The sequence below is a fragment of the Bos indicus x Bos taurus genome, chromosome 18 (genome assembly GCF_003369695.1).
Source record: "Bos indicus x Bos taurus breed Angus x Brahman F1 hybrid chromosome 18, Bos_hybrid_MaternalHap_v2.0, whole genome shotgun sequence".
In the NCBI taxonomy this organism is placed as follows: Eukaryota; Metazoa; Chordata; class Mammalia; order Artiodactyla; family Bovidae; genus Bos; species Bos indicus x Bos taurus.
The window spans coordinates 10,317,258-10,339,244 of NC_040093.1; the positions used below are offsets into that span (position 1 = coordinate 10,317,258).

The 21,987-nt window shown below is 49.8% G+C and overlaps 1 protein-coding gene and 1 long non-coding RNA gene across 3 annotated transcripts; one reads left to right on the forward strand and one right to left on the reverse strand.

The window, feature by feature from the left end:
- Positions 1–5,737: 5,737 nt before the first annotated feature.
- On the reverse strand, positions 5,738–21,944 carry NUCB1 (nucleobindin 1). Of its 2 annotated transcripts, none has more exons than XM_027515199.1 (13): positions 21,766–21,944; positions 21,241–21,377; positions 17,565–17,672; positions 16,235–16,367; positions 15,031–15,134; positions 12,498–12,683; positions 12,141–12,231; positions 8,333–8,391; positions 7,941–8,033; positions 7,758–7,850; positions 7,288–7,458; positions 6,744–6,840; positions 5,738–6,630 (listed from the first exon to the last, which is right to left on the reverse strand). In XM_027515199.1, the coding sequence occupies exons 2-13, from the start codon at positions 21,364–21,366 to the stop codon at positions 6,518–6,520; spliced, it is 1,374 nt and encodes a 457-aa protein (XP_027371000.1). In that variant the 5' UTR covers positions 21,367–21,377; positions 21,766–21,944; the 3' UTR covers positions 5,738–6,517. The 2 variants fall into 2 exon arrangements, with proteins under 2 accessions (XP_027371000.1, XP_027371001.1); XM_027515200.1 differs by having other exon boundaries at positions 21,510–21,772.
- Positions 9,563–17,935, forward strand: LOC113876230. Its single transcript, XR_003506445.1, has 2 exons — positions 9,563–9,650; positions 17,448–17,935. It is a non-coding gene; the product is annotated as an uncharacterized LOC113876230 (long non-coding RNA).
- Positions 21,945–21,987: the final 43 nt, after the last annotated feature.

Genomic DNA, 21,987 nt, shown 5'->3' on the forward strand with positions numbered 1-21,987 from the left:
AGTCTGTCATGGTTTCCACTTTTTCCCCTATTCATTTGCCATGAAGTGACAAAACAGGATGCCATGATCTTAGTTTTTTGAATGTTGAGTTTTAAGCCAGATTTTTCACTCTCCTCTTTAACTAAAGAGCTTCATCCAAGAACCTCTTTAGTTCCTCTTCACTTTCTGCCATTAGAGTGATATCTGCATATCTGAGGTTGTTGATATTTCTCCTGACAATCTTGATTCCAGCTTGCAAGTCATCCAGTTCGTCATTTTGCCTGATTTACTCGGCAGAGAAGTGAAATAAGCAGGGAGACAATATACAGCCTTGACGTACTCCTTTCCCAGTTTGTTATTCCATGTCCAGTTCTAACTGTTGCAATAAAGCCCCAGCACAGGACTTACTCTGTTCATGTAGGCTACAGGCGCCCTCTCAAATCGCGGGAGGTGCCCCACCTTAGGCACCTTCTCGAGTGGGTCTTAGAAGCCCAGGCAGGAAAGTGAATGCAGAGAGCCCCTGCGCTCCATGGAATCAGCCTGAATAGGAAAAGGAAAGAGAAAGAATGACATGCGGAGACCAAGCTTAGGTGAGCAAGGCCCGCACTTTATCTTCCAAAGTAGTTTTTATACCTTAAGTTGTGCATAGAGGATAATGGGGGGGGGGGGGTGGCGGGTAGAGTCATGCAAGGTCAGCAGTCCTTGATCCTTATCGAAGCCAAGCTTTCTTTCTGCAAACTTATCATATGCAAAAGTTTTAGGTAATTTACATCATCTTCAGGCCAGGAGGCCTGTTAACATTTTATGACCCTTCAGAAAACTTATTTTTCTCTAAAGGTGATTATTCTAAAGTCAGGTGCCACCCTCTGAAAGCATTAGATGAAGTTGCATTCCTATAGGGCAAAAGTGTGGTGGGCTATAACAAGAAAAGAATTAACTCAAGGGTCCAAGGTTACAAACATTAAAGCTACTACTTACATTTTTATACATCAAAATATTAATCAGTACACTCCCAGGGACACAGTAGGTAAGGGATATGGAAACTTGGCAGCAAGCATTAGCTCAACAAAGAAATCCTCTACTAGTTCTATTCTAACAATTTTAACTCTCTGAGAAGCTCTGCATTGTTAGAATGTCTTAAGCTTCCCATGCCTCTCATGGTTGGGAGGCTGTGAATCTGAACAAACCTGTCAGGCAAGCTAGAAAGTCATCAGAGGGGTTTGAATTGAAACACTCCTATTATGCCCAGGAGACATATTAACTAGAATTTTAAGTTGATTTTCTTACAGAGAAAGGTGGTCGGGGATAGCCCCGCGTTAATGTCAGAAGAGTTGGTGAAAGTCATAAAATAGTAAAACAGATTCTGGTTTTGGCGTAGATGCTCGGGCAGGTCCAGGGGGGCCCCTTGAGCCCTGACTTGCCTTTGCATATCAGGCCTCTCCGCATGACCTTTGTCATGGGTGGGCACTCCCGTGCTGGCTCCCAGCAGTCCAGCATACAGGTTTCTCAGGAGACAGGTAAGGTAGTCTGATATTCCCATCTCTTTAAGAATTTCCCACAGTTTGTTGTGATCTACACAGTCAAAGGCTTTAGTATAGTCAAAGAAGCAGGTGTTTTTTTGTTTTGTTTTGCTTTTAATTCTCTTGCTTTTTCTATGATCCAGTGGATGTTAGCAATTTGATTTCTGGTTCCTCTGTCTTTTCTAACTCCAGCTTGTACATATGGAAGTTCTCAGTTCACATACTGTTGAAGCCTAACTTGAAGGATTTTGAGCATTAACTTGCTAGCATGTGAAATGAGCACAATTGTACGGTATTTTGAACATTCTTTGGCATTGCCTTTCTTTGGAATTGGAATGAAAGCGAACCTTTTACAGTCTGTGGCCACAGCTGAATTTTCCAAATTTGTTGACATATTGAGTGCAGCACTTTAACAGCATCATCCTTTAGTATTTGAAATAGCTCAGCTGGAATTCCATCACCTCCACTAGCTTTGTTTGTAGTAATGCTTCCTAAGGCCCACTTGACTTTACATTCCAGGCTGTCTGCCTCTAGGTGAGTGGCCACACCATCGTGTTTATCTGAGTCTTTAAGAGTTTCTTGTACAGTTCTTCTGTGTATTCTTGCCACCTCTTCTTAATATCTTCTGCTTCTGTTAGGTCCATACCATTTCTGTCCTTTCTTGTGCCCATCTTTGCATGAAATGTTCCCTTGGTATCTCCAATTTTCTTGAAGAGAGCTCTAGTCTTTTCCATTCTATTGTTTTCCTCTATTTCCTTGCATTGTTCACTTAAGAAGGCTTTCTTATCTGTCATATTTCTCTGGAACTCTGCATTCATTTGGGTATATCTTTCCCTTTCTCCTTTGCCTGTCGCTTCTCTTCTTTTCTCAGCTGTTTGTAAGGCCTCCTCAGGCAACCACTTTTCTTTTTTGCATATCTCGGATGATACATGTCGTAATGGTGGGAACACTCGGCAGTATAGAGGCTGGGGCTGGGGGCACTCGTAGCCGAACCTGAAGACCAGGAAAGCCTGGGCAGACGAGGGCATGATTGAAATGCAATTTGAAAGATTTTTTGAAAAGAGTGGATTGATTTATTTACTTATTTCTGGCTGTGCTGGGTCTTCACTGCTGCACGCGGGCTTTCTCGAGTTGTAGAGATGGGGGCTGCTCTCTAGATGTGGTTCACGGGCTTCTCACTGCAGTGACTTCTCTTGTTGCAGAGCACAGGCTCTAGGTGCTCAGGCTTCAGTAGTTGCAGCACAGAGGCTCGTTAGCTGGGGCTCTCAGGCCCCAGAGCACGTGGGCTTTAGCAGTTGTGGCGCGTGGGCTTAGTTGCTCCACGGCATGTGAAATCCTCCCAGACCAGGGATCGAACCAGTGACCGCTGCATTGGCAGGTGGACTCATCCACTGCACCGCCTGGGGAGTGCTGCATTTTGCAAGATTTTGATGTAGGTTTTCCTGGTATAGAAACAGAGATGGCCTTCCAGACAGAAGAAACAACCCATGCAGGAAAAAAGCTGAATCCAGTTAGAATTGAGAGCTTGGAGTGCAGGGGACGCGTGAAAGGTTCATTTACAGACAATAATTGGGCCATTTGTGAAGGGTCAAAGAGCTCACCCTGCAGGTGATGAACTGTAAAGGAGCAGGGAAAGGAGATGATGACCTGTGTCATATTCAAACGTTAGAAAAAAACCTGTGAAATTAAAGGTCACACAGAAACTGTCAGCCAGGCAATGACTGGGTGGATGGTGTGCTAGGAAGAGATCAATAGCATTTATACATTAACTCTTTTGTTCATCAGAATTTTTTTGAGTGTTCATGCTGTGCCAACCCCCCAACCCCCCGCCCAAACCAACTCCTCATCATTCTTCAGAGAGCGAACTTTGGATCCAGCCTGCTGGGGCTCCAGTCCCCACTCTGCCACTTACTAGCTGTGTGACATCAGGCAAGCATCTTGGCTTCTCTTATTAGCCTCATCTGTAAAATGGGAGTGATGAATGTTACCTCCCAGGGCTTTTGTGAGGATGAAATGAATTTTATTTATAATATATAATGTGTTTGGGACAGCACCTGCTACATTCTAAGTGTTGCGGGACTGTTAGCTACTGTGCATTCATTTCCATCTGTTGCTATAAGAAATTACCCACCATCAGTTGGTAATATTAGGGTTTATACTATGAGAGTTCTGGTGGCTGCTCAGAGCCCATGAAAAAGGTGAGGAGGTACATGATGGAGAGTTTAGACTATGTTTTGTTTTTTCAAAACAGCTTTTTTTGAAGCGTAGTTGGTTTACAATGTTGTTTTCAAGTGTACCACAAAATGATTCACATATATTTGTGTATGTGAATATATATGTATGTGTGTGTGTGTATATATATATATTCTTTTTCATTACAGGTTATTATGAGGGGCTTCCCTGATAGCTCAGTTGGTAAAGAACCCACCTGCAATGCAGGAGACCCAGGTTCAATTCCTGGGTCAGGAAGATCCACTGGAGAAGGTATAGGCCACCCACTCTAGTATTTTGGGGGTTCCCTTGTGGCTCAGCTGGTAAAGAATCCGCCTGCAATGCGGGCGACTGGGGTTCGATCCCTGGGTTGGGAAGATCCCCTGGAAAAGGAAACAGCTACCCACTCCAGTATTCTGGTCTAGAGAATTCCATGGACTGTATGGTCCATGGGTCACAAAACGCCAGACACGACTGAGCGACTTTCACTTCGCTTCACTTCATGAGATACTGAATATAGCTCCCTGTGCTATACAGTAGGTCCTTGTTGCCATGATCTTAGTTTTCTGAATGTTGAGCTTTAAGCCAACTTTTTCACTCTCCTCTTTCACTTTCAACTCTCTTCAGCCCCGTGGACTGTAGTCTGCCAGGCTTTTCTGTCCATGGGATTCTCCAGGCAAGAACACAGGAGTGGGCAGAATTTCCTCCTCCAGGGGATCTTTCTGACCCAGGGATTGAACTCGATTCTCCTGCACTGGCAGGTGGATTATTTACCACTAGCGCCACCTGGGAAGCCCTAGTTGTATAAACATGTCCACTTAATACCAATAACAGCTATTACTTGCTAACCTTATATTTCAGGCCAGAGGAAATGCCACTCATGTATAGGCTTATTAGATCCTTCAAAGAATGCTGCAAAGTGGCTACCATTTTAAGCCTAGTTTCCAGATGGGGTCACTGAGGCCCAGCTTCCAGTTTTCCAAGAGAAGCAGAGAGGCTGTGGCTGAAGTTTGTGAAGGTCATTGTTGAGGTTCCTAAGGGAAGGGTGGGTGCAGCACTATATCTTCCCAGTAAACTTCCTTGAACATTCCAGGATCTGGGAATATGTATTGCTTTTTTGTTTTTAAATTATTTTGCTTGCACTGGGTTTTCATTGCTGTGTGGGCTTTTCTTTAGTAGCGGCGATCGGGGGCTACTCTTTGTTGTGCTGCGAGGCCTCATCATTGCTGTGGCTTCTCTTCTTGTGGAGTATGGGCTCTAGAGCACACAGGTTTCAGTAGCTGCAGCACACAGCCCCTAGAGCACAGGCTCAGTAGTTGTAGTACTCAGGCTTGGTTGCTCTGCAGCATGTGAAGTCTTCCCAGACCAGGGATCAAACCCGAGTCCCCTGCATTGGCAGGCAGATTCTTATCAACTGGGCCACCAGAGAAATCCTGAGAATATGTATTGTTAATGACCCTCACAGATAATTTTTTATCACTGGGGCCTCCTTTATATTTCTTCCTTTTTGTGGATGCTAAACTAGACCTGTCTCATTTTCAGTAACATTCTGGTAAACAGGCTCTGGGTGGGCTCAGGAGGCTGATTTTTAGCCTCTGCCAATTTCGTCAGTTGTCAGTGCAGACAGGTGTGACATCCAGAGCAGCTGCAGCCACTTTGGGACAAGAGGAGTACAGGTTCCCCCCACCTTCCACGCACACCTACCACAGCAGGGCTAGCAGATGGGAGAACCTAGTTCCCTGAAGGCTTTGGAGTCGCTTTACTTTGAGACTTCTTGTTTGGGGCGATAATACACTTTTCTTTCTTGTGTAAGCCTAGGTTTGGGTTTTCTGTCCTTGTGGCTGAAGGGATTCTACTGAAGGTATGCACATGTGTGTAGGCAGCAGACCCATCAGGACAGGACAAAGATGCCATGATGGAGCCTCTCAGAAATGCTTGAATTGATTCTTAATGAAGAGGGCTTTGGCAGGTGAAGCACAAGTGGAGTTTCAGAAGAAACAGGGTTTCCAAAGAAACAGAGGCATGGATTTGTTCCAGAAAGTGTATTTGGATGGAACCAGCATATAGAGCAGAACAGGGAGCCGTGTGAGATAAAGCCAGAAAGGCTGAGGGGCTGGAACCTAATCCTGCGGTGGGGTCAGTTCTGTGATCCTTCTGGGGATGTGGAAGGAAGGGGCTAGGAGCCATGACATCAGGGAGGGGGCTGAGATGGCTGGAAACCAGGGGTCAGGAGAGTCAGGGCTCCTGGGATCAGAGTTGATCAGCGATGCAGAGGACTCTTCTGGCCCTCACACCCAGCTGTGGGGGAGACACTATCTTTGAGGCATCGCCAGTCCCACAAAATGTAGAGAAAGGTGTTGAGGGGCCACTGAAGCCCCACAGACCAGCGGAAGCTGGGCCCAGAGCAGCAGGCAGGATTTCAGCAGCTGTGGGGATGCGGGATGCTGGAGTGGCCACAACCTGGGCGTCAAGGCCAAACCAACTAGAAAGGCAGGTGTGAGCAGACCCTCCCTGGAAGAAGGGGGCTTCCCTCAGTGAAGCTGAGGCCAGTGAGCACTCAACTGGATACGAGAAGGCAAGTCCCTTGGAGGGGAACAGAAAGAGGGGACCACAGACTGGAAGGCTGTGGAGACTGAGGTGGCAGATACAGGGCCTGGGCAGCAGTATGAGAAGGAAACAGCCAGCCTGTTCCCCCTCCCACAGGAGGCCACAAGTGTGGCCGGGTCCCCAGAGGAGGTTGATTGTGACACTCCACCCCCCTCCCATCAGCCTTGGGAGGAACCCTGAGTGTTGGGGTCCTGGAATGATCACAGGTGCTGTGAATCCAGCTGGGGAGGCTCAGGGGTCTGTTCTGGGACCTTCTTTTCTGAAGCATCCACATCCTTCTGGTCACCAGCTGGAGCTGGGACGGGTACATCATCTGAAACGGAGGGAGAACATGGCAGGGCTAGACATCGCAGCCCCTCCTCCCTCAGACACGGAAGTCTGGGCCCCCACCTCCCTCCCTGGCCCCTGGGCCCAGCAGGCCAGCACCTGTGTCCGGGTGGAACTTGAGCTGTCCCTCGGGGCCGGGGGCTGGGTTGTTGTGGCTTTGCTGCTGCTGTTTCCTCTGTTCCATTTGCAGAACGGCCTGCAGCGGGTGGGGGAGATCACAGAGGCAAGACGGTAGCATGCTGAGTCTCCATGGCAACCTGCTGTGTGGTCATGGACCAGTCCTTTCTCTAGGGCCTTCAGTTTTCCTCTCTCACTGAGAGTTGGACTTAATACTAGTTAAAGATCCAGTTCTCCCTTACCTGTCATGGCTTGTGTCACACCTTGGGACAGGGAAGCCGCTTCCTCCCTCTTTGGCCTTCCCCTCCTTTTCCTGCTTACAACCTCACTGCCCTTATCCAACATGGCAGCTGCGCAGCAGCCAGGGATGAGAACAATGTCTGCCCTTACTCAAGATGGCGGCGGCTGCCACCCATGGATCTACCAGTGATTAACATAGTGGCCCCAGGCCTTCCCCACTTGTGGACACACCAGGACAAAGGCCACCAGGGAATCAGAGAATGGATCCATTTCCCTGGCCAGTCACCTGCTGCAGCTCTCTCTTCTGGGCCTCCAGGCGGCCCTGGGAGCGCCCCAGAGCCTCGGTTTCCTGGCTGAGGCGCTGGGCCTTGGCATTGAGCTCTGCCTCCCGGGCAGCCAGCTCCTCCTCAAAACGCCTCAGCTCCTCCTCCGTGTAGGCAGGGTGCATCTCTACCGTCTGCAGGGTGAGAACAGGGGACGTCGGCAGGGGGACTCCAGCCTTGCCCTGCTGATGGAGGAGGTTCAGGGAAGATGGGGAGGCCTGGGCCAGGCGTGTGGATGGAGAGACCTAAGCCGGAACTAGGGAAAGAGGATAAAGGCCAGAGTTGGGGGGAGAGAAATTCCAGGGGGTTGGGGGAACAGAGAGCTGAGGGTGGGAGGCCCAGAGAGAAACCGAAGTGGCCAAAGACCCTGAAGGAAGGGTTAGGTCTGTGAGAGAGGGATAGTCAGGACCCAGAGTATCACCCATGTCCTCACCTCCCAGCCCTCCCCGGTGTCCCCGAACTCCTTCCTCTGCGTGGATGCGAGGAACTCCTCCAGGGTCACGAGGCGGTCCTGGTTGGTGTCCACCTGGGGAGCCAGGTAAGGGTAAGCAACGGAGCAGGACCTCCTCCACCTACCTATCTCACCCCCGCCCACGACCCAGGTCCCTGCACTCACATTCTTCATCACGTGCTCGCGCATGCGCAGCCGCTCCTCCTCCATCTCCCGCATGTCATCGTCCTCATTCTTTGGGTCGTACACCTTCTCCAGCTGCAAGGGTCAAGTGAAAGGCAGGATGTACTGAGAGGTCCAGGGTTATGCTCCTTCGCAGGCTAAACTAACCACCGCCCCCCCCACTCCCACACGCACAGACACAGCAAACTTCAACTCCCATCAGTCTTTGGGGTACCCTGCCACTCCTGGCAGCCTCTTTTTGCCCAAGGGACTGCTGGGAGTTGTAGTTTTCACCCTGAACCCACATCCAGGGGCACCTTAGGGGATCCTGAGGATCCTAAGGGGACATGTGGTTGATATGGGCATCCTTTTCACCCACGGCCTACAAGACACACCTCCTTGGTGAAGAGGGCCTCTAGTTCCTGCTCATCCAGGACACCATCGCTGTTGATATCTGAAGAAGAGACAACAAGGTTTCTTGGGGGACTAAGCACAGAGTGGGTCAAGTCCCTAAGTGATCTGCTAGAGAAGATCTGGCTGATGCGAGGTCTATTCTCAGAGGACGGGCAACAGCAGGGTGGTTGTTAGGATGGTGGCCTTCAGACTTCAGTGCCCCACAGACCTGATGTTAGGACACCCCTTTCCCAACCATTCTCAAGAATGGAATAGATGAAGGTCAGGCTCCATTGGGACTATTCGTGGGCCCACTGTCTTGCAGAATAACTTGATCTCTAGCTACCAGTGATCTGGCCACAGGATCAGCCCCTTTGCCCAGGATCCAGGGGTGTCAGCGGCACCTCCCTGAGAACCACCCCAGGGCTGACTCCCATCGCCAGAGAAGCTTCTCCCTGCCAATGTGCCATATGTGCCTTGCTCACTGCCCCAACAGAGGTGGCCAGGAACCCTGATCTTGCAAATCCAATGGTTAGTCTTTAGCCTGCACTTTAACTTGACTTTTTGCCTTTGGCTCCCAAAACATCATTCTCTCCTCTCCAGCTGCCCTTATTTTCCTTAGCCGGCCCTGCCCTCTCCCTGACCTCTACTCTTTGGTGTACCCCAGGGGTCAGGGTCATCTTTCCTATCAAGTATTCAGATTTGTCCATTACGGTTGCCACTAGTCAGATGGGCTGTTTAAATTTAAATCAGTATCAAATAAGATTAAAGTTTCAATTTATCAGTCCCACTTGCTACATGGCAAGCATTCAATACCCATAAATGGCCAGTGGCCGCCATATTGGGCAGCACACAGAACGTTAGCCATCATAAGGAGAGTTCAATTGGCCCAGACTTCCTTAGATGGATTTCCCTCACTTTAATGCCATCCATGAGCTGCCTCCACACTTGAATACCCCACTGCCTACTCTCCATCGCCACCTAAATGTCTAACAGACATCTCTTAACTTGATGTGAACAGACCCAGCTCCCAATCTTGTTTGCTTTTCTCTCCCATTCCTTCCAGTTGCTCAGGCCAAAAACCTCAGAGTCACCCTTGACTCTCTTGTTCCATTACAGTCCTCATCCAGTCCATCTCTGAGTCCTACCAGCTTGACCTTCAAGATGAATCCAGAATCCTATCACTCTTTCCTACTTCCATGGTCCAGCCATCAGCATCTCATGACTTCTGACTTGGATCCTGGTTTTGACCCTCGACCCCTACAGCCTGTCCTTGACACAGCACCCAGCACTCAGATGAATCCTGTTAACACTTGACAGGTGAGGTCAGTTCCTCTGCTCAAAATCCGTTTTCACTCAAGACAGAATAAAATCCAGCTTTCTCACTCTGACTGTAGAACTGCTCTTATCCCCCCAACAGTCTTTCCTATCATTCTTTTCTTTTGGTTGAGCCACTCAGCAGGTGGGATCTTAGTTCCCCGACTAGGGGAACTAAGTAAAAGCTCGGAGTCCTAACCCCTGGATTGCCAGGGAATTCCATTTCTCATCATTCTTCTCTTCCAGCATTCTGTTCCAGTGACCTTGGGAAACCCACCAAGTTCATTCTCCCCGGCCTGTGTTTGCTGTGTCCCCAATTTAGACACGTATCTGTGAGACTCAACCCCTCACTTCACTGAGGTCTTGGTTCAAATGTCATCTCTCTTGAGCTGTGCTGTGCCATCCAGTGGCTGCTAGCTACACGGGGCAAATGAAATTTCAATGAGCAACAATCACATACAATGAAAAATTCATTTCCTTGACATTATGCCAAGGGAAATAAGCCAGTCACAAAGAAGACAAATGCTGTACAATTCCACTTCTATGAAGTAGTTAAGAGTCAAAAATCATAGAGAAAAGAAAACAGAAGTAACTAGGGGCTGGGGGAAAGGTCATGCGGAACTGATGATTAACATAGAGCTTCAGTTTTTGCAAGGATGAAAACACTTGCATAACAATGTGAGTGTACTTAACCCTATTGAAATGTACATTTAAAAATGGCTAAGATCGTAGATTTTATGTCAAGTGTATTTTACTACAATTACAAAATTTTAAAAATTTAACTGCACACCCCCACCACTATACTGTTTCTTAGTTGTAAAACCCACATTTCAAGTCCTTAATTAATAGCCATGGGAACTAATGGAACACATGGGAACTAATAAGAACCGATTGTATGGCACAGGGAACTCTACTCAATACTCTCTAATGATCTACGTGGGAAAAGTAGCTTAAAAAAATAAGCTAAAAAAAAAAGCTGAAACTGAGTCACTTTGCCACAGCAGAAATTAGCACAACATTGTAAATCAACTATGCACCAATAAAAATGAATTTAAAAAGAAAAGAACAAAGGATGCTGGGTTAATAAACTTCCTCATTCATTTCAAAAAAGACTTCGCTGGTGATCCAGTGGTTAAGACTCTATGCTTCTACTGCAGGGGGCACAGGTTCCATCCCTGGTTGGGGAACTAGGATCCCATACTCTGTGTGGTATGGAAAAAAAAAAAAAGCAATTGGGCTGGCGGCTGCTGTCTTGGACAACACAGGCGTGGAACATTTCCATCAGCAGAGAAAGCTCTGCTGGACAATGCTGATCTAGCAAACACCTTTCCAGACCAAGTTATCTAAAAATCATCACTGTAGACCCTAAATTCCGATGTCGTTGTTTCCATGGTACATGTGACTCTCTGATCATCTACAATAGAACCAACTTCACCAACTCTAAAAATGTACTTTTTTTGCTCCCCATATTTTATCATGCATGAAATTGGGAGGTATCTTATCATTGAGGGTGTGTCAGTTTAAAGGACAGTTTGTATAAAATTCGAGTGTGTCTTATACTCCAAGGTCACTTTGATTCACTGAAATAGAGTATTTGCCTGGTCACAGGCTCTGTGATGGCAGGGAGGCTTTCTTTTGTTCACATCTGTACCCACAGGGTCTCCATGAAACTCAGTCCTTAAGAGGTCACTTAGCAAACCTTTGTTGAATAAATGAATCAGACCCTGCTAAGCTCTGGTGACAGGCTATAGCTTTTGCGTGGGGATCCTGGGCACACCTGAGGGGGCCTGGCAAGAAGTGACATCAGGGGGATTCCCTGGTCATCCTGTGGTTAGGACTCTGCGCTTTCACTGCCAAGGGCCCCTGGTTAAATCCCTGGTCAGGGAACTAAGATCCTGCAAGCCTCAGGGCACAGTTAAAAAAAAAAAAAAAGTGACGTCAGGATATAAGACCCAGCACGGGCCAGATTTAGAGTCAAATTCCTGTCATTTGGAGGTTTTGGAATTTGAGGCTGGATACAGAGGTGATGTTTCCAGGCAGGAGGAGGATGAAGGGGAATATGCCCCTGAATTAGCATGCAGAAGGGGCTTCCTGGCTCCTTGGAGGCCCAGTAACTAGAGCTCAGCACTCCCGCCCCCCAACACCCCGCCTTAGCAATAGGACCCCCGGGGGGACCAGGGCTTCTTACTGCCATGAAGTAGGGCGGGGGCCGGGGGTGGTCCATACCTAGCCAAGCCTGGTTTGCTCTGTTAGGGATACTGATCAGTCCTTACAACCCAGAAGTCTGGTGTACCTCAGAAGAAAGGACCAGCTCTTGTATGCAGGATCTTGGCCCCAACAACAGGGAGTGACAGGGTCTTTCTGACCACCAGGGGAGAGGGGCTCAGCATTCTTAAGCCCCATGACATAAGGGAGACCCCTTTCCAGCATTCAGGCCCCAGACAGGTCAGACCTCAGTGTTAGCCTGGGTCCTGGACTCCCTCCCCACCTTACCATGCAGTATGAAGAAGGTCTTGGGGTTAAACCTGTTGGGGTCCAATCCATCCAGTTCCTCCCATACCTCCTTCAGCTGGGCTTGGCTGCCCTGTGGAAGGGAGAGCCAGGGGCTCATGAGCAAGAAGGCTGGGTCCCACAGGATGAAGCTAGAGAGAACCCTTTACCCCCATCCCTCGAATGTCTTACCCCTCAAACAAAAAAACTACAACTCCCAGCAGCCCCTGGAGGTAGCTAGGCACATTAAAAGGGAGCTCTGCCTTAAGGTCTGCTGGGAGTTATAATTTTTCAGCTGCTTTCCTGTGGAGCTCGGAAAGTTGGACGTGGTGGGGGCTGGGCATAAATGGGGGTTCTTACAGGCACATTAACTTTGGGGTGTTCTCGGTGCCGGCGCTGTTGCTCTTCCAGCTTCCTCTCCGCCTCCTTCCGCTGCTCTTCCCCCAGGGACTCCAGATAACGGCGTCTCTCATGTTCCTTGAGCATTTCGTAGCGTTTGAACTCTTCATGATGGGCTGCGTCGTACTGGGCCAGGTCCCGAGTAGCCTGGGGAAAGGCAGCTGGTCATTCCCACCTCACCTCTATACCCAGTTCCTAATTCCAACCTCTGAATAGCCAGGCCTTTGGCTCTGAATCTGGACCCCCCACCCCCGCTTCCACCTGTGCTGGGTCTTAGGTCCCAGTGTCACTTCTTGCCCCATAACACAAAGCCTCCCTTCTTTGCTCAAAAAAAGATGAGGATGGTTACACAATAGCAACATTAACTCACCTGTTTCAAGTCCTCCACAATCTCAAGATCTTGGAGGAATAAATAATAAGGAATAGCTCATGAGGTGGCTTACAATGGAAAGCAGTACAGTTAAGAGGGTAAAGAACATGAGGGCTCTAATTATTCTGTCCAGGGTTCAAATCTTGGCTCTGTTATGTGAGCAAGTCCCAGTTGCTGTATGACCTGGGGCAAGTCACTCATTCTCTCTGTGCCTCTGTTTCTGCCTCTGGAAACTGGAGATAACAATACATAGTGGGTGGTCCAGGGTCCCCCCTCCCCCACCTCAGAATTCATGTGAACAGAACTGCAGAATGTGACTTCTTTGAGACAGGATCTTTGAAGATCTAATTAGGTAAGATGAGGTCCTGCTGGATGAGGGTAGACCCTAATTCTAAGGACTAGTGTCTACAGAGAGGACACAGAGAGAGACAGAGAGAATGCCATGTGATGGTAGAAGCAGAGACTGGAGTGAGGTGTCTACAAGCTAAGGAATGCTGGCAACCCCCAGCAGCTAGAAGTAGAAAGGAGCAGATGCCTCTAAAGAAACTTTGGTTTTGGCCCAGTGATACTGATTTTGGACTTCCGTCCTCCAGAACTGTGAGAGAAACCTTTGTGTTGTTTTAAGGCATGAGTCTGTGGTAATTTGTAATATGGCAGCAATAGAAAGCCAATACAGCTGTTGTGTGGGGAACAGACAGAGGTTCTCAACCTGGGCTGACTGCGGTCCCCAGGGGACAGCTGTCAATGTCTGCATATATTGTTGGTCACAGAGGTCTATTGGCATCTAGTGGGTAGAGGCCAGGGATGCTGCTAAACACCACACAATGCACAAACAGCCCCACAACAAATTATTCAGCCCCAAATGCCAAAAGTGCCGAGAAACCCTGCTGGCATGCGTGAAAGGCAGAAGCAAGAAGCCTATTTCTCAATATGATAGGGGTTGAGACCAGGAGAATGACAGTGGGGCTGGAGGAAAGCACAGAGTTTCCAGAATGTTTTGGAAAGAAGCGGCAGAAACATCCCTCAGGGACAGAGGTCAGACATGGACCCAATCAAATGACTGCTATTAGCTTTACAGCCACTAGATGGCGCTCCAATCAGCCAGGAAAGCAGGCTCAGGTTCAGGCTAGGAGGAAGGGAGTGGGTTCTGTCCAGGGGGTGCTGAGCAGCTACAGCAGGGCTGTGAGCCAGGGAGAGGCAGAGGCGGGGGCAGGCCTGAGTATCCCTGGCCACTCCCCAGCCCCACACTTGGCTTTGCACACGAGGCATGGTTGTGGATCCCACTTCTCACATGAGGACTATTTAGTTGCTGGGCTAGTCTAACAAATTACTGCCAATTTTGTGGCTTAAAAAACACACACTTATCATCTTACAGTATGGAGGCTGGAGTCTGAAATTAGCTTCAGTGGGCTGCAATTACAGTGCTGGCAAAGCTGTGCTCCCTCCGGAGATTCTAGGAGAGAATCCTCTTTGCTTTTTCCAGCTTTTACAAAGACCTTTTTTTCTTGGCTGCCCTGATCAGGGAAATGAACCTGCACCCTCAGCAGTGAAAGCTCAGAATCCTAACCACTGGACCCCCAGGGAACATCCAGAAGTAAACTCAATTTCTTTGTTTCTTTGCCACGCAACACACTTGGCAGGATCTCAGTTCCCTGACCAGGGATGAAACCTGGGCCCTTACAGTGAAAGCCTGGAATCCTAAACTAGGATGCCAGAGAACCCTATAAGGACCCTTTTGATGACACTAAGGGCCCACCAGGATAACTCAGGCTCATCCCCCATCTCAAGATCCTCGGCTTAATCACATATGCACAGGCCCTTTTGCCGCATCAGGTCATATAGTGAACAGGTAACGTCTTTCAAGGGGCCGTTATTTTGCCTACAACAAGGACACAGAGGAGAGAGGGGAGAGATCTGAATCCAGGTGTGAGTGAAGCCAACTCCCCCCACCCCCCAACTCTGCTTTCCTGTAGAGAATCTGGGGAAGGCGTTTAGGCACAACCAGCCCTCTGCAGCCTGCTGGCCTGTGAGAACACCAAGCAGGGGTGAGCAGGCTCAGTCCTGGGCTCCGTCCCCTTCTTCCCCTGGGGGCAGTCCTCTGCCTTCAGGTCCCCTGTAAGTTACCGTCTGGATCAACAGCTCTAGGTCCCGGGCCTCGAATGTGTGCTGATTCTGAGGGTCCAGGTGTTCAAACTGCTTCAGGAGGTTCAAGTGATCCAACTGTATGTCTGGATGAGAGGGAAGAGTGGGGGGAAAGCATGAACTCATGAAATGTTCCTTCTTCCAAAATCCCTATCCTGGACTGGATGGGCTGGATGTGCTCTAAAGGAGGTCACAGAGGGCATGGAAGGATGTCACAGAGGACAGCATGAATGGGCCTGGAGCAATCAGGGAAGGCTTCCTGGAGGAGGCAATGAACACAATTGAGTCTGATGCTGAAAATGATAATAACCAACATGTGTCAAATACATATTATATGCCAGGCCCTGCTCCCTAAACACATTAAATATATTAATGCATTTACTTTTCACAAAAGTCTCACATAGGTTCTGCCATTATCTCACTTTATGGTTGTGGAAACAGGCTCAGAGAGGGGAAGGGACATCTAGGTCACCATCTAAGAAGAGGCAGAATGAAGATTAGCTGGGCTTCAGAGCACATGATACTCAGCCTCCTTATGGGTTGAACTGCCTTGCCCCCACATTCACACAGGGGTTCAAATCCTGACCCCCAGTATCGCAGAACTTATTTGGAGACAGGGTTTTAGAGGTGATCAACTTAAAATGAGGTCATGAGGGTGAGCCCTAATCCCATATGACAGGAGTCCTTATAAAAATGGAAAATCTGGGGGCCTCCCTCGTGGTTCAGTGGTGAAGAATCTGCCTGCTAATGCAGGAGACACAGGTTCAATCCCTGGTCTGGGAAGACCTCACATGCCTTGGAGCAACTGAGCCTGATCGCTGCAACTATCGAGCCTGTGCTCTAGAGCCGGGGAGCCGCAACTACGGAAGCCCACTGCGCCTGGAGCCCGTGCTCCACCACAAGAGAAGCCCCTGCACGGCAACTAGAGAGTAGCCCTTGCTCTTTCACTGGTGGTCTGCCCAGCAAGGAAGACCCAGCACAGCCAAATAAATAAATTAAAAGAAAAAAATTTTTTAAGTACATTGTGGTAGGAAGAAAATTTGATCAATCTTCTACACAGATTTTACAAAGGCCTTGAGAAGGAGGCCCCGAAGGCGCCCCCAGCCCAAATCACTTAGACGCAGGGGAGGGAGGCCGCCGGCCCCGCCCACCGCGCCGCCGGCCCCGCCCACCGCACCACGCTCACTGGGCTCCTGCTGGGCGTCCATCTTGGCCTTGAGCAGCATCCTCAGCCTAGACACCTCCTGCCGCTTGAGCTCGTCCAGCTTGGTACGGACGTGGTGGCTGACGAAGTCCAGCTCCCGGCTCAGCTTCCCACTCTGCCCAGGAGAGAGGGGACACTGGTCAAGCCGCCTTCTCTGGAGCCTTCTGCAAGCTTTCTGATGCCTTCCTGGGGTGCCCCAGAGCCCCCAAAACAGGATCGACATTTAGCGAGGGCTGATTCACACGACACCCCCCACTCCCGTCCCTGAAACAGAGAAAGTGCTGCGTGAGCCTGTCTTTTTCTGGGGGTGGGGGGAAAGGCACAGAGGGGTGCGTCCACTTGCTCAGAAGAGCGTGAGGGGAGGGGCTGGGATTGGAACCCAGCACCATACCACTCCAAAACCCGCCTGCCTACGTGGCAGCGTTTCTGACGTTATTTTGCACTTGTATGACCTTGAACAAGCTAGGTAGGCTCCAGAACTGCTGTTTCTCTGGCTAGGCAGCGGGACGGGCTGGGCTCATTGATCTCTGGTTCCACCCATCCATTGTCGGGGGGTCCAGGTGAGTGGGGACAGATGAGAACCCCAGGGATGCTGGGAGGTTTGCGGGGAGCAGGGCTGCCCTCCTCATCAGTCCTCGGTCAAGGAGTTTGGGGTAGGGCGAGGAACGAGGCAGGCAGCCGTGTGTGTGTGTGTGTGTGTGTGTGTGTGCGCGCGCGCGCGCGCATTCTTTTCAAGAGACTCTGCTTAGGGGTTAGGGGATGGGGCAGGGTATGGGCTCAGGGCTCAGTCAGTCCAGGGACTGAGACCCAGGCCTCCTGGAAGGACAAACACTGCTACCAGGACCTCAGGGTCCGCCTCTGTAAAATGGGGAGAATCCCAGCTCCTCTGGAGGCTTAAAGTGAGAGTTAGAGGAGATGTGTGTGATGGCAGCATCTCCCGTGTTTTGAATTCTTCCTGTGTGGACAGCACTTTGCTGCGAACTCACAGAACCAGCCCTTTCAGGGTACAGACTGAGGACAGCCACTGTGCAGGTCCACATCTTTTACACATCAGATAGTCCTGTCATCACCCCACTTTACAGATGGGAAAGCTGAGGCACAGCGCAGGGAGGCCACACAGCTGGTAGAGCTGATACTGGAAGCCATGGGCCACCCATATCCACACTTAACCACACATTCTGTCTTCCCCGCCCAGATCCTTTCTCAGCTGTGCGACCTGGAGAAGCGACTTCTTCCGCAGGCTCAGACTCTGCCCTCTGAGCACGCATCCCCTCATCCCTGCCCAGCGCACTCGAAACCAGCCACAGCGCACCTTGATGTCCTCGGCATTGGCGGCCTGCAGCTTTTCCCGGAAGTGCCCATCAGTCTCCAGCACATTGATGACTTCCTGGAGGTACCGGTGATAGTACAGGCCTGTGTCCTAGGGCAACAAAGATGAACGTAGCAGTGCCAGCCCTGGGCCTCTCTCTGGTTCTGCCCTGCAGATAGGACCCAGAGACCACCCCACAGCCCTGAGCAGGAGATCTGCCCCATGGGACACAGGCTCTGGAGCCAGTGACCTCGGTTGCTCTGTAATCCCAAATTACCCGACCCTATGGGCCTCAGCTCTCACCTCCTCTTAGATCTGTCTGTGCTGGAGATGAAATTAAAATCACATGGGTAAACACCAAGCCCAATACTGCCCCCAGAGTGGACATACTGCAATTTATTGGCAAGCAGTGAAGCCGTCATTCATTCGATAAGCATTCACTCAGCCCCTACCATTTCCCAGGCACTGTTCAAGAGAACACAGCCAGTGAACAAGACAGACAAAAATCAGAACTTCCCTCATGGTCCAGTGGTTAAGACTTTGCACTTCCAATGCAGGGGGCGCAGGTTCAATCCTTGGTCGGGGAACTAAGATCCCACATGCCTCATGGCAAGGCCAAAAAAAAAAGACTGACAAAAATCCCCAGGCTCCTAGTCCTAGCCCTGCCACTTTTCTTTTCCAGGGTCTCACTCTTCCACAGACAATAAAATTCCCTACTTCTCAGAACTGTAGTGAAAAATGATGAGATAAAAAGCCTGACACATAGTAAGGCTTTAGAAGAAACTCAGTCTACCGTAGCAATCATTACATGTGTTGAGAAAAATAAATGGGAAGAGATTGCCCAGCTATGGGTGTAACAGCTTCCTATTGCTGCTCTAACAAGTATCACAAACTAAGCAACTTAGAGCCATAAAAATTTATTCTTTTACAGAATTCTGGAAGTCACAAGTCCAAACCGGTTCAGCAGGACTGGGCTTATTCTGCAGACTTGAGGGAACAATCTGCTTCCTTGCTTTTTCCAACATCTAGAGGCTGCCTGCTGGAGAAGGCAATGGCACCCCACTCCAGCACTCTTGCGTGGGAAATCCCATGGATGGAGGAGCCTGGTAGGCTGCAGTCCATGGGGTCTCGAAGAGTCGGACACAACTGAGCGACTTCACTTTCACTTTTCACTTTCATGCTTTGGAGAAGGAAATGGCAACCCATTCCAGTGTTCTTGCCTGGAGAATCCCAGGGACGGGGGAGCCTGGTGGGCTTCCGTCTATGGGGTCACACAGAGTCGGACATGACTGAGTGACTTCACTTTCACTTTTCAGTTTCATGCATTGGAGGAGGAAATGGCAACCCACTCCAGTGTTCTTGCCTGGAGAATCCCAGGGATGGCAGGGCCTGGTGGGCTGCCGTCTATGGGGTCGCACAGAGTCGGACATGACTGAAGCGACTTAGCAGCAGCAGTAGCAGAGGCTGCCTGCATTCCTTGGCTTATGGCCTTGCCTCACTCTGACCTCTGCTTACATCATCACATCGCCTCTGACACTGACCTTCTTGCCTCACTCTTCTAGAGGACCATTGTGGTTACACTGGGCCCATCTGAACAGTACAGGACATAGAGAAGGAAATAGCCAACCCACTCCAGTATCCTTGCCTGGGAAATCCCACAGACAGAAGAGCCTGGCGGGATCCAGTCCGTAGGGTCGCAAGGAGTCGGACAGGACTTAGTAACTCAACAACAAAATACTACAGTATACAGAACTGTGAAAAAGAAAGTGAAAAGTGTCAAGGAGAAAAACAAAGTTTGCAGCATGGAATGTTTTTGCAAGTCTTTCTGCACATGGATACTCCCTTGTGTATGCCAGCAACTAGACACATGTATTCAGATACAAGGTTTTTTTTTTGTTTGTTTCATAAAAGTAAAGTCATACTCTGTAAACAAAACAAACAATACAGGATTACTTCTCCACCTAACTCAATCACACCCGCAAACACTCTTTTGCCATATATTCACAGATTCTGGGCATGGACATCTTTGGGGGCCATCATTCAACCACACAGAGTAGGCTAAATCCCAAATCTGCCAATGACTAGCTATGTAATGACTAGTGGAACTGCTAGGATGCCTTCTTACATTTCAATTTCAGCTAAAACAACAAATAACTTTCAGAATATGGATACTTCATGGAGGGCATTTATATTAATAATTATTCACTGTGTATGTGAAACTCAATTTTAACTGAGCAAATCCTTTTTTTGCCAAGTCTTGCAACCTTAGTCCTTGGTCAAGATACTTAACTCTGTGCCTCTGTTTCCTCACCTGTAAAGTAAGGTTAAGGAATACCTACCTCATAGGCGCTGTTATGAGGATTAGAGGAGTTAATATCGCTAAATATTTAACTCAGAGCTTAGTTGTTGATCAGTTGCTCAGTCCTGTCTGACTCTTTGTGACCCCATGGACTGCAGCATGCCAGGCTTCTCTGTCCTTCACTATCTCCTGGAGTTTGCTCAAACTCATGTTCATTAAGTTGGTGATACTATCTAATCATCTCATCCTCTGCCGCCCCCTTCTCTTTTTGCCTTCAGCACTTAGTAGGAGCTGTCAGTGTTATTATGACTGCTGTCATCGCCATTTATAACCTTCTATTCACCTCAGTAAAGTCTCCACCATGGTCCACAAGGCCCCGTGTGATTTGCCCCAGCCCATCTCTGACCTCGTCTCCCCTTCTCTCACTCTGTCTCAAGCCACACTGGCTTCCTCTGCGTCCTTCTACTCACTCTGCTCTCCTCCACCATACAGCCGTTGCCCAGGCTGTCAGATCTCAGTTCAAATGATCCCTCCTTCCTCCCTGACTATCATCGCTGGTGGTCCATGCTTAGCAGCCCCAGCCTTTCCAGTGAGCTAGGCTGGTCTGAGAGGGCAGGGGGCTTGCTCTAAATGAACTAAGGGAAAGGGAACTCAAGCTGCACTTCTGTATCTGCAGAGAATTCACAAGGCAAAGGTCTCAGCTGCTGGGTGGGGACCTGCCACACCACACACAGGAACTCGGAATGATCTGTTCCAGAGACAGCAACGTGTCCATTCCTAGTGGAAGCTGTAGGATTCGGGCCACGAATCAGGGCTCTGGCCTTGAGGATCTTTTAAAGTTCCAAATTCCCTAAGACCATAGGTTTCATAGTGTTTGACAGACACGCACTGGAATAAATGAGCATTTTCCATGCCCCATGCCCATCATACTTTAAACTACAACTCCCATGAGCTCCCTGAAGTGAGAACACCCCACTTAGCTAACATCACCAGCTCAGCGTGCTACTGGGAAATCTTTTTTTTTTTTTTTTTCCCAGCTTCCTTCTTGAGGGGAGGGCGTCTTAAAGGAGCAGAGAGATTTAGGTGTGTGTGGGGTGGGGGGCAGGGGCCCGGGGGCGGGATGCAGATTTTCTATCTAAAATCTGACCTGATTCCCCATACGTCATAGTCAGAGAGAGACTTAAAATCTGACAGACAGACAGACACACACACACACACACACACACGCCCTCAAGTTTTTCACCACGTCAAAGCCCTGGGACTGCAAAGAATGGCAGGCAAACTGCAAGCCACATCCGTAGCCACCCAGGGGCCACGGGGGAGCGGGAACTGTAGTACCACTGTAAACACATGGCTGGCAAGCAGGGCAGGGCCACTCACAGGGCTCTCGGTCGCGGGATTCTCCTCCTTGGGCGCCCCCCGCTCCAGGGGCACGGCCAGAACAGCGCGCAGCAGCAGTAGAGATGGCAGAAGGAAGAGGGCTGCACGGGGCCCAGAGGGAGGCATGGCGGCGGGGTCTGTGGGGGGCGGAGAGGTGGAATATGTCTGTCCCAAGACTCCTCCTCCCCTGGACCCAGAAGTCTGGACTTCCAGCGCCGCTCCCCGCCCCCTTCCAAGAATCAAGATCCCAAGCGTTTAGTTATCCGGACCTAGGAGTCTGAGCCTCCAGCCTTTCCTTCCTCAGACCCAGGAGTCCTGGCTTCCAGCATCCTCTTCGCTTAGACTCAGGAATCCGGGATCTCGACCCCCTCTTTGCCTAAACCCAAAGGTCGAGGCCCCAGCCTCCTCTTCTCCCAGGACCTAGAGGTACCGGGGTCCTCCCCCGAGATCCAGTTTTCCAGCCCTCCGGTCCCCCGCCTCCCTTCTTCCCAGGACCGAAGAGTCTAGGACCCTCCAGCCCCTTACCTCTCCTTCACCGCAGAGGGCGTCTTCCTGGCATAGGACCTCCGGAGCTTTCTTGGTGTTTTCCCCCCTAGGCCACGCCCACTTTCCCGCATAGGACCCGATCTCAGCAGCCTGATTGGTCCACGCTGACTCCAGGTTCCTCGGGCCTCTGTCTAGCGGCTCCGCCCCTTGTCGAAGTCGCTGGCCTTTTCTCGAAAGCCTATCCTCCTTTCTTGGAAGCCC